Source organism: Suncus etruscus, chromosome 13 (assembly GCF_024139225.1).
Source record: "Suncus etruscus isolate mSunEtr1 chromosome 13, mSunEtr1.pri.cur, whole genome shotgun sequence".
NCBI classification, from domain to species: domain Eukaryota; kingdom Metazoa; phylum Chordata; class Mammalia; order Eulipotyphla; family Soricidae; genus Suncus; species Suncus etruscus.
Window position 1 is genome coordinate 30,529,853 of NC_064860.1, and position 12,804 is coordinate 30,542,656.

Here is a 12,804-nt window from a genome sequence, read left to right on the forward strand (position 1 = left end):
ATAGGAGTGGTGAGAGAGGACAGCCTTGTCTTGTGCCAGAATTTAGAGGGAAGGCTTTCAGTTTTTCTCCATTGAGGATAATATTTGCCACTGGCTTGTGGTAGATGGCCTTCACTATATTGAGAAAGGTTCCCTCCATTCCCATCTTGCTGAGAGTTTTGATCAAGAATGGGTGTTGGACCTTATCAAATGCTTTCTCTGCATCTATTGATATGATCATGTGGTTTTTATTTTTCTTGTTATTGATGTTGTGTATTATGTTGATAGATTTACGGATGTTAAACCAGCCTTGCATTCCTGGGATGAAACCTACTTGATCGTAGTGGATGATCTTCTTAATGAGGCATTGAATCCTATTTGCCAGGATTTTGTTGAGGATCTTTGCATCTGCATTCATCAGTGATATTGGTCTGTAATTTTCTTTTTTGGTAGCGTCTCTGTCTGGTTTAGGTATCAAGGTGATGTTGGCTTCATAAAAGCTATTTGGAAGTGTTTCTGTTTGTTCAATTTCATGAAAGAGTCTTGCCAAGATTGGCAGTAGTTCCTCTTGGAAAGTTTGATAGAATTCATTAGTGAATCCATCTGGACCTGGGCTTTTGTTTTTCGGCAGACATTTGATTACTGTTTTAATTTCATCAATGGTGATGGGGGTGTTTAGATATGCTACATCCTCTTCCTTCAACCGTGGAAGATTATAAGAGTCCAAGAATTTATCCATTTCTTCCAGGTTCTCATTTTTAGTGGCGTAGAGTTTTTCAAAGTAGTTTCTGATTACCCTTTGAATCTCTGTCATATCAGTAGTGATCTCTCCTTTTTCATTCCTGATACGAGTTATCAAGTTTCTCTCTCTCTCTTTCTTTGTTAGGTTTGCCAGTGGTCTATCAATCTTGTTTATTTTTTCAAAGAACCAACTTCTGCTTTCGTTGATCTTTCGGATTGTTTTTTGAGTTTCCACTTCGTTGATTTCTGCTCTCAGCTTTGTTATTTCCTTCTGTCTTCCTGTTCTTGGGTCCTTTTGTTGAGCATTTTCTAGTTCTATTAGCTGTGTCATTAAGCTACTCAGGTAAGCTCCTTCTTCCTTCCTGATGTGTGCTTGCAAAGCTATAAATTTTCCTCTCAGTACTGCTTTTGCTGTGTCCCATAAGTTCTGAGAGTTTGTGTCTTTATTGTCATTTGTTTCCAGGAACCTTTTTATTTCCTCCTTGATTTCATCTCGGACCCACTGGTTATTGAGCATGAGGCTGTTTAACTTCCAGGTGTTAAAGTGTTTCTTCTGAGTCCCTTTGGAGTTCACAAATAATTTCAGAGCCTTGTGGTCAGCGAAGGTAGTCTGCAAAATTTCTATCCTCTTGATCTTATGGAGGTATGTTTTATGTGCCAGCATGTAGTCTATCCTGGAGAATGTCCCATGTACATTGGAGAAGAATGTGTATCCAGGTTTCTGGGGATGGAGTGTCCTATATATATCCACTAGGCCTCTTTCTTCCATTTCTCTCCTCAGGTCTAGTATATTCTTGTTGGGTTTCAGTCTGGTTGACCTGTCCAGTGTTGACAAAGCCGTGTTTAGGTCCCCCACAATTATTGTGTTGTTGTTGATATTATTTTTCAGATTTGTCAGCAGTTGTATTAAATATTTTGCTGGCCCCTCATTCGGTGCATATATGTTTAGGAGAGTGAATTCTTCCTGCTCTACGTACCCCTTGATTAATATAAAATGTCCGTCTTTGTCCCTTACAACCTTCCTGAGTATAAAGTTTGCATTATCTGATATTAGTATGGCCACTCCAGCTTTTTTATGGGTGTTGTTTGCTTGGATAACTTTTCTCCAGCCTTTTATTTTGAGTCTATGTTTGTTCTGACTATTCAGGTGCGTTTCTTGTAGGCAGCAGAAGGTTGGATTGAGTTTTTTGATCCATTTAGCCACTCTGTGTCTCTTAACTGGTGCATTTAGTCCATTGACGTTGAGAGAAAGAATTGTCCTGGGATTTAACGCCATCTTTATTTCAAAATTTGGTGTGTCTTTTGGGTAGTCTTGTCTTAGATTAGGTCTTTCAGTTTTTCTCTTAAGACTGGTTTTGTGTCTGTGAAGTTTCTGAGCTGTTTTTTGTCTGTGAAACCATGTATTCTTCCATCAAACCGGAAAGTGAGTTTTGCTGGGTATAGTATTCTGGGTGAAGCATTCATTTCATTCAGTCTTGTCACAATATCCCACCACTGCTTTCTGGCATTGAGCGTTTCTGGTGACAGGTCTGCTGTAAATCTCAGGGAAGCTTGCTTGAACATGATTTCCCCTTTTGATCTTGCTGTTTTCAGAATTCTGTCTCTATCTGTGGGATTTGTCATTGTGACTAGGATGTGTCTTGGGGTGGTTTTTCTGGGGTCTCTTTTGGTTGGTACTCTTCGGGCATGCAGGATTTGATCACATATATTCTTTAGCTCTGGGAGTTTCTCTTTAATGATGTTCTTGACCATTGATTCTTCCTGGAAATTTTCTTCCTGGGTCTCTGGGACTCCAATGATTCTTAAGTTGTTTCTGTTGATCTTATCATAGACTTCTATTTTCGTCTGTTCCCATTCTTTGACTAATTTTTCCATTGTCTGCTCATTTGCTTTAAGTTTTTTGTCCAATCTCTCCTGCTGTATGGAATTGTTATGTATCTCATCTTCCACAGCACCAAGTCTATTCTCAGCTTCTGATACCCTGTCCCAGAGCTTATCCATTTTGTCATTCACTTCGTTTACTGAGTTTTTCAGGCCTGTTAGTTGACATGTTATTTCAGTTTGGAGTTTTGTCATTTCTGCCTTCATATTTTCTTGGTTCTTATTAGTGTTCTGTTCAACTCGATCCATGGTTTCTTGGAGTCTGTTGAGCACCTTCCATATTGCTAGTCTAAAGTCCTTATCTGAGAGGTTGATTAGTTGTTCAGTCATTATCTGGTCCTCAGAATTGTCATCTTCATTCTCTATGTCTGATGCTGGCCTGCGCTGTTTCCCCATTGTCACATTTGTATTGTGGGTTTTTCTACGTGTTGTAGTGGTATTCATTGTCTATATGATGTAGGCAGCACACTCCTCTGGCTCCTCCCTTTCTGGATGGGCTGACTTGCCTCTAAGGGAGGGGAGTCCTCCGTGGATGAAGCCTCACACTGGGTCAAATCTTAGGCCCGAGCATGTAACAGAGAAGACAGTCCAGAGAGAAATGTTTGCTTCTGTGATATAGCGCCGTTCTTAGTGTGATTTTTCCTTCTTGTTGCAATGGAGTTCTTTCCTTAGAAAGAGTGCACGGCCGCGTAGCGAAGCGGAGCGGCCGTGCTCCTCTGAGCCTCTTTTTGCCCCACTCGCAAGAGTTTCACGCAAGAGGACAGTAGACAGACATAGACAGGTCACACTCACAGTCTTTCACAGCTGAGCCCCACTGGGCCGGTGTACTTTCGCGGATTTTCCCCGCCTGGTGTCACACACAGGGAGCCAGCTTTTGCAAAGGATAGCCGGTTTTTATGCTCTGAAGTCCCTCCCTGAAAATGGCGTCTGGGCGAGCGAGGTTTCTGGAGGCTCTTTTTGCCCCACTCGCAAGAGTTTCACGCAAGAGGACAGTAGACAGACATAGACAGGTCACACTCACAGTCTTTCACAGCTGAGCCCCACTGGGCCGGTGTACTTTCGCGGATTTTCCCCGCCTGGTGTCACACACAGGGAGCCAGCTTTTGCAAAGGATAGCCGGTTTTTATGCTCTGAAGTCCCTCCCTGAAAATGGCGTCTGGGCGAGCGAGGTTTCTGGAGGCTCTTTTTGCCCCACTCGCAAGAGTTTCACGCAAGAGGACAGTAGACAGACATAGACAGGTCACACTCACAGTCTTTCACAGCTGAGCCCCACTGGGCCGGTGTACTTTCGCGGATTTTCCCCGCCTGGTGTCACACACAGGGAGCCAGCTTTTGCAAAGGATAGCCGGCTTTTATGCTCTGAAGTCCCTCCCTGAAAAATTAAAGTTTATATTTTTATAAAAATTTAAAATTAAAAAAATTATTTTGGCTTTTAGGCCACATCTAGCTATATGCAAGGTTTACTCCTGGCTCTGCTTAGGTACCTCTCATTCCTGGTGGGGCTTATTTGACCATATGCAGTGCAGGGGATTACATCCAGGTTGGTCATATGCAAGAATCCTCTGTACTATCACTGACCTGAAATACATTTTTTGGTCATTTGATTAATTTCTAAGTTTTTTGCCTCCAAGTAATAGAAAATAAGGATAATTTTCAGTTATGTATGATAGACATTTCAAATATTTATGAGTACAGAAGCAAAAATGGGGTAAGTTTATAGATATAAAGTAGCAAAATGAATAGCAGTTATTTAATTAAATCTCAGTAGTATAGGAACAAATGGATTAATTTGCCCCTGAAAATTTTTCCTTTGTAATTGCAAAATATCACATATTCTTATATTGTTTACTATGAGTACTTAAGGAAAGAATTCTTATTTTCACTTTATAAGACGCACCTGATCATAAGACGCACATTGTTTTTAGATGCTCTCCTCCCTTGCACTCAGGCTTCACTTCAGGCAGCATTTGCTCCATGAGAGCACTTTTGCGGGGTGAGGGGGGGTGTCTCTTATGGTATGAAAAATACAGTAATTTATTGTTATATATGCTTAACAATGCAATTTGATCTCTTATTTTTACAAATTTCTGATCTTTCAGGGCACGTAGAAAAATTAACACTATCAGATGTGTAGTTGAATGTTCCTGGTGATATGGTCTCACTCTGAGGAAAAATTGTAGAGGCAATTTGAAAACTTTGATATGAACTTTGGTTATTTTTTTTTCTAAGAGCTAGGGCTGAAGTTCAGTGGTAGAGTACTTGCTTGGAATGTGTAAGGCACACTTCCCTAACAAAAGTTGGGATATGAACAAAGTTTTAAAACTTTGATATGAACTTATTTTTTTATTTATGAGAAATTCACAGTATGACTGTAAACTCTTTGGTTTGTTGTTATTAGTTGTGGCAGTACTTATGGACTAGGTCCATTTTAGGCAGTGCTGAGGGACCTGTGGGATTCCAGGAATTAAACCCAGGGCATTGCATTTTTAGCTACATATATCTCCAATTCCTGAACTTTTACTATTTAATATGTATGTCTCATTTCTCTCAATGTTGAAAGAACTAAATACATCTGATAGCGTGTATGATATGATATGCATATATGCTTTAATAGTTTGTGTCAGGCCAGGGAGATACTATCGTGGTGCTTGCCTTGCACATGACTTGACCCTGGGTATTCTCTTATACTACATGGTCCTTGACCCCATCAGTAGTGATACTTGAGTACAGATTGCCAGAAATGAAATAAGTATATAGGTCCATCTTTGTTATAGTAAGTTACCCAAAGTTAGTCTGAGGAGAGAAGTGGCTATCTTCTGGAAAAATGATTTCAGGTAGCTGAAAGGAACTTAGTGTTTTAAGCTTACATCAAAACCAGATCAGCAGGAGTACTACAGTAATATAACAGAAAAGTTAAAGTTTTTCTTCTTTTTCGATTAAAGACTTTATGAAAAAAAGTCTTTGTATAGGAGCTGGGCCGTAGCTTAGTGGTAGAGTGCTTGCCTGGAATTTTTACACATGTTAGGCGAGCTTCCCGAATATCGTAATAAGAATGAAAATTTCCTTTCTTGAAGTCTCTGTTCCTTAAAACAATTTTTAAATTTATTTAATGAAATGTGATTTCCAAAATTATTGATAGTTGAATCTTAGACATACAGTATTACACACCCAGTTGTTAATTACTTTCCTATCAGTTTTCCCATACTCCTCCTACTTTTCCCATCCAGGTACCCATAAACCATCTTGACAGGCACATTTCAAAGTTCAATGGTTATAGTTTACATCTCGTTTTCAGTGTTGTAGAGTCTGGTTTTTTTTGTGGGTTATTTCATTTTGGCCACACCTGGCAATGTTCTAGGGTTACTCCTGGATGTACACTCAGTAATCATATCTGATGTTGCCCAGGCAACCATTTGGGATGCTGAAAATTGAACCTAGGTTGGCCATATGCAAGGCAAGCAAGCACCATACCCACTGTACTATAGTTCTGGATTCTTGAATCTTTGTTTTGAATAAACAGCAGTACCACTTTCCCACATCACCAGAATATCTGAGCCCCAAATCCTGTTCCTCCATTACTTTTTTCCTCCCCTCTTCTTTCCACCCCAATTTCTTTCCTTCTCTGCCTTCTCCCTATACTCTGGGATGATCTAGATAATCAGTACATTTCATTTTCTTTTATTACTGAAAATAATTTTATTGAAGTTATCCTTCCTTCTTCTTTCATAGGAAGATCATGTGATAGTAGGAATTAAGTGAAGAGAGATTAGAAATGAGATTTCTTGGGGCCGGGAGGTGGCGCTGGAGGTAAGGTGCCTGCCTTGCCTGCGCTAGCCTAGGACGGACCGCGGTTCGATCCCCCGGCATCCCATATGGTCCCCCAAGAAGCCAGGAGCAACTTCTGAGTGCATAGCCAGGAGTAACCCCTGAGCATCACAGGGTGTGGCCCAAAAACCAAAAAAAAAAAAAAAAGAAATGAGATTTCTTTTTTTTTTCCTTTAAAATTCTTATATGCAGGTCCAGAGTTATAACACAGCAGGTAGGGCTTCTGCCTTGCATGCAGCTGACCCAGGATAAACCTGGGTTCAATTCCCGACATCCCATATGGTCCCTAGAGCCTGCTAGAAGCAATTTATGAGTGCATAGCCAGTAACCCCTGGGTGCCACTAGGTGTGACCCAAAAACAAATGCCCCCAAATTCTTGTATGCAGTTATGTCCTTAGAAAATGAAGAAAACACCTTGATTTCTTTTCTATTCAGGTGGCATGCTGGTTACTAGATCCTGATTCTAAGGAGCCAACTCTTCACAGCATAGTTACTAGTTTTCTTCCTCATGAGCTTCCACTCCTGGAAGGGATAGAAACTGGTCAAGGAATTCAAAGTCTGGGCCTCAATGTAAGTACTGAGCATTCTGGGAGATACAGAGCATCTGTGGAGTCCATTCTCATCTTCAACTCCATGAATCAACTTAACTCTTTGTTGCAGAAGGAAAACCTTCAAGGTAAAAATCAAAGTCCCTGACTTTTTTTTTTTTGAGTTATGAATTGAAGGTACAAATTTAGCCACCTTTAAAAAGGTATCTTTTTCTTGCCTAATTGATACGGCAAGTAATTTCAGTACTATATTAAACAGAAGTGGTGGAAATGGGCAGATTTGTCCTTTGCCTGCTTGTAAAGGGAAGGCTTTTAGTTTTCCTCCATTGAGTATGATGCTTGTTGTGGGTTTGTGGTCTATGACTTTGACTTTATTGAGGACTTGGTAAGAACACTAAGAAATATAAATGTCTCTATTGTTTGAACAAGCATGCCTATCATGGGACCAGAAATACTAGAGATAATTTTAGGGAGTTAACTTTTAGAATCAGTTTAACAAATGTGTTTGACTATCTTTCTCTAGCCAAAAGTAGAAGTAAAAGTGTTATCTTAGGAGAAAGGCATTATCTTGTAATATCCACAGTTCATAAATTGCCAAGTAACTTTATTGCTTAGAAGATACTTGACTAGTGCTTATATAGAAGTGGAAAGTACATTTTTACCTTTTATTGTTGCTTTGGTGACACTGCTTAGGTGGTTGGCTTTTGATAGATTGCTTGAATAACATATTTTGGTATGTTTCAGAAATGATGTTTTTCTCAGTCGCTTAAATGGTAAATTTATGTTTGAATTTTTACTTTTTTTCTTTTAGATGTTTTCCATAATGTAGAAATGCCCTCTCAGTACTGCTTGGCTTTGTTAGAACTGAATGGAATCGGCTTTAGTACTACAGAATGTGAAAGTCAGAAACATATAATGCAAGCCAAACTGGATGCAATTGAGACTCAGGCCTATCAACTTGCTGGACACACTTTTTCCTTCACAAGTTCCGATGACATCGCTGAGGTTGTATCATAGGAATAGAGAATTTAGAAAAGTAATTTTTAAATAAAACTGATTGTATGTTTATTTAAACAAATGATTAGTAAATAATTTAGCCAGGATAATTGGACTTGGAATATCTGATATCAATAACATATGCTCTATGATGAGATTAACCCAAATCATAGATTGCAGTTAGCAATCTGTGTTATAGAATGAACTTTTCCAGAGAGTTACATATTGTTATAAGATTGAGAGAAAATTTCTCCTATTCTAGGAATTCTTCCTTACAACCATGTACAACTGTATAGGTTTTTTTTTATCATTAAATTGAAACATTTTTATGAATGACAGTTCTTTCAATTTGGTACTTGACTAAATAAACATTAATATATTGCAGGTTTTATTTTTGGAATTGAAGTTGCCACCAAATGGAGAGATAAGAAACCAAGGCAGCAAGAAAACCTTGGGTGCTACCAGAAGAGTGAATGACAGTGGACACAAGCTGAAGCTGGGAAAAAAGTTCAGCACTAGTAAGGTGCTTTTGGGGGGCAATCGCAAGGCAGAATCCAAACTATATTTTGCATTTTGGTGTCTTGAAAGAATTATGATGAAATCAAGATCCATGATAGCTTAAGTATGAATAGCTTTGTAATTTCACAGTGGCTAAATAAAATCTTTTAAAAAAAGTTAAAAAAATAAAAGATTCAGAACAGCTCAACATTTAAGCTTATTCATATAAGAATAAATTGGTTTGTGATTCAACTCTCCACAAAGACTGGAGATATTAAGTGTAGAAAAGTTGAACTATAATCTGAGTCAGTATTATCTTTCTTGTAGCCAAAACATTGTAAGTGTTTGATAAACATAACACTGTTGTAATTGTGCAGAAAATAAAATAAAGTAGCAGGGCCAGGGATGCAGGTCAGTAGTAGAACACTTGCTTTCACAAGTGTGAGTCCTTGAGTTCAATTTGTGATACTTCAAAAATTAAAGTACATTGGAAAAAAGTATGCTGTACAGCAATTCCCACACCCATGAATGTATTGGCCTGCTACCTAGTTTCTCAGAGAAAGCCAAAAATCTCATTATGATTTTTTGTTGTTGTTGTGAAGTCTCTCAATTAAAAAATGTAACCCAGCGACCGAAGTGATAGTACAATGATAGGGCATTTGCCTTGTATGCTGCTGACCTGGGACAGGCCCAGGTTTGAGCCCCAGCATGCAATATAGGCCTCCCCCTGTCTGCCAGGAGTGATTTCTGAGCACAGAGCCAGGAGTAACCCCTGAGCGCTACTAGGTGTGGCCCCAAAACAAACAAACAAACAAAAACCTAAAAAAGTGACCCACTGATATAAATACCTTGTGAATTTAATTAACTACATTGCTAGGTGTTTTTTTTTTTTTTCTTACAAAAAAAACCTTCAAGGGCTCTGAGTAGTGGCGCAGTCCTTAGGGCATTTGCTTTGCACAAATTAACCTGGAACAGATCAAAGTTCGATCCCTGGCATTCCATATGGTTCCCCAAGCCAGGGGCAATTTCTGAGTGCAAAGCCAGGAGTAACCCCTGAGCATCACTGGGTGTGATTCAAAAACAGAAAAATAAACAAAAAAACCGTACAAAAACTCAATATAATTGTTAATAAATTAAGACCAATTGCCTTAAATATTGACATCTATTACTCGGCTGTAGTAGATTTAGAATCTCTGTAAAATATATATGCATGGGAGAAAGAGAAAGGGCTTGATTTTAACATTTTTTCCCCTTTAAACTGGGGGCTAATGTTATGTGTTAAAGCATATTATGATGAAAAATTAAAAATAGAAAGTATCGCCATCATAGCCACAGAGAGTGGACTAAGTTTCTCTTCTGTGGAATTTTAGCCCTAATATCATTAACCGGCTTGTGTGCTTTGGGGAAGTTTCCAGAGATCTGTTTCCATAACTTGTTATTTGCTCTCAATGACCCTTTTACATCATAACTGTTTATTCTGTAATGATTCATAAAAATTCAAAAATGTGAAAAATTTAGTGTTTTCAAATTAAGCTTCTTGATTAAAATATTAAAAGTAGGGGCCAAAACAATAGACATTGCATGTGGCTGACCCAGGATGGACCTGGGTTCCATCCAGCATCTCATATGGTCTCCCAAGCCAGGAGCAATTTCTGATTGCATAGCCAGGAGTAACCCCGAAGCATCACTGAGTGTGGCCCAAAAACCAAAGGGAAAAAAAAATTAAAAAAAATTGAAACTTGATCACTTCAACAATGGAGGAGGAAATGTATAGAAAATCAAAAAATACAAACTCTTAGGTTGAGTGTGGGGAGGCATTTATTTTGCTACCTTGACTTCTCACTGATTTTATTTTGATATAGTTGATATAGTTTTTTTGGAGAAGGGCACACCTGGTTGTGCTCAGGGATTACTCCTGGTTTTATGCTCAGGGATCATTCCTGGAGGTCTTAGGAGAACATCTGGGATTATGAGTATTTTGTAATTTATACTTATCATTTTGTCAATACAGTAATTTACCAAAGAAATACAAACAGAAAATTTGTATTATAGATGTAGGAACTATTAAATTTAAGTTTAACAGCATATTACTCATAGGAGTTACTGATACAGTTACTTATAGGAGGGATTATGATTTTTTATGAAATTTGGAGAATAATTCTATCTTATTATTTTCTTTTTAAGGATGTTTTAAATAAATTAAAGACATTACACCCTTTACCAGGCTTGATATTAGAGTGGAGAAGAATAACAAATGCTATTACCAAAGTGGTCTTTCCCTTACAACGTGAAAAACATCTGAACCCCTTTCTGGGTATGGAAAGGATCTATCTGACATCACAGTCACACACAGCTACAGGTAAGGGAATTGTTAAATATAAATAATGTTTAATTTGAAAAGAAAAATGTTTTCATTATAGTATTTGCTTGTGATGACCCAAGAACTTCTAGTGTTATTGTATTAAATGAAATTTTATAAACATTTATGAAAGACTAAAACAAAGATACTACTCTGGATAAAGAGATGGATTGTAGTAAAATATAGTCCTGTTGGGCCCGGAGAGATAGCACAGCGGCGTTTGCCTTGCAAGCAGCCGATCCAGGACCAAAGGTGGTTGGTTCGAATCCCGGTGTCCCATATGGTCCCCCGTGCCTGCCAGGAGCTATTTCTGAGCAGACAGCCAGGAGTAACCCCTGAGCACCGCCGGGTGTGACCCAAAAACCAAAAAAAAAAAAAAATATATAGTCCTGTTTTTATATACTGTGTCAAATAAGTGGGTTGCCTTAGTGCTTTGAATGAGGAATATAGAGGAATGAAGTATTTACTTGAGTCAATGTTTTTATCTAAATTTAGTCATAATCCTCTCTGGAGCTTTTTAGGCTTCTATCTAGGCTGAATCTAAGTCAGCCTCGGAGCTTCTATATGAATAATGACCCTTATTTTATTCATCAGGAAAAACACTAGTCCTTTGACATCTCATGGTCCTCTGGGGATACATTTGATAAGCTAAATCAACCTAGATTTTATTTTATTTTATCCTTCCTTCCTTCCTTCCTTCCTTCCTTCCTTCCTTCCTTCCTTCCTTCCTTCCTTCCTTCCTTCCTTCCTTCCTTCCTTCCTTCCTTCCTTCCTTCCTTCTTTCCTTCCTTCCCTCCTTCCTTCCTTCCCTCCCTCCCTCCCTCCCTCTCTCCCTCCCTTTCTTTCTTGGGGGGGTTCACACTCGGCAGCGGTTACTCCTGGCTCCATGCTCAGAAATTGCTCCTGGCAGGCTTGGGGGACCATATGGGATGCCGGGATTCAAACCAATGACCTTCTGCCTGAAAGGCAAATGCCTTACATTCATGCTATCTCTCCGGCCCCAACCTAGATTTTCATAGTTGAGGAATAAAGTATTTGGTATCTAGACAAGTTAGTTTTTGTGTGTTTTTGTTTTTCTTTGGCAGGTGAGACTATTTGTTTTGAGGGCACTCCTGGCTTTGCCCAGAGTTTACTCCTGACTGTGCTCAAGATCACTCCTGGTTTTTGTTTTCTTTATAGAGTAAGATTTTGTGTCTCTATGCATGTGTATTATAAACGCCACAGTAATCATTTTCCCAAGCTGTTTTGGACAAAATTAATGTGTTTTAGAGAAATGGAATCAAATAAACAGAATTTGGGAGGAAAATAAAGGTTATACACATGAAAAAAGTTTTCTGTTTCCTGGGATATTTATTAACTACCTAATTCTCATCTCCAGCCATCTGTTGATTTTTTTGATGAGTGATGATGATGGTGAAGGAAACAGTCCAAGAAATATCTGGAAAAGAGGGCCAGAGTGGTAGCACAGTGGGTAGGAGTTTGCCTTGCACATGGCGGATTTGATTCCTAACATTCCATATGGACCCTTTCTTGGAGTAATTTCTGAGCATAGAGCCAGGAGTAACCCCTGAGCAAGGCCAAATATGTCCCAGAAACCAAAGATATATATATATATATATATATATATATATATATATATATATATATATATATGGAAAGTGGTGTTTCTTTTCAGTCCCTGCCTCTCACTGGCAATTTGTTTCTTCATTAGCTAATTACTCTAATGATAGTGTCTCAGTCACTCTTTTGCCCGATCTTTTTTTTATTTTGTACATTATCAAATTCTAAAAACTTGGATAGTCAATTCTCTGAGGATCCATAATGCATTGGTCTTTATTAATATGAGTGCTAACATTTTACAGTCCCGATACTCTTTTTAACATATAGCTATATATAATAATAATAATATATAAACTATAGCTCATTTTGTCATATTTTCATGGGATTAAATATTTAGAGAATTCAGTTAATATAAAA

At 38.4% G+C, this 12,804-nt stretch overlaps 1 protein-coding gene across 1 annotated transcript in view; it reads left to right on the plus strand.

Moving 5' to 3' along the window:
- Positions 1 to 12,804, plus strand: part of POLQ (DNA polymerase theta) — a 67,405-nt gene that overhangs the window by 37,390 nt on the left and 17,211 nt on the right. Inside the window, exons 19-22 of the mRNA XM_049785864.1 lie at positions 6,862 to 7,102; positions 7,786 to 7,979; positions 8,356 to 8,493; positions 10,653 to 10,827. Of these exons, the coding sequence (XP_049641821.1) occupies positions 6,862 to 7,102; positions 7,786 to 7,979; positions 8,356 to 8,493; positions 10,653 to 10,827 (748 nt within the window). The remainder of the gene's footprint in view (positions 1 to 6,861; positions 7,103 to 7,785; positions 7,980 to 8,355; positions 8,494 to 10,652; positions 10,828 to 12,804) is intronic.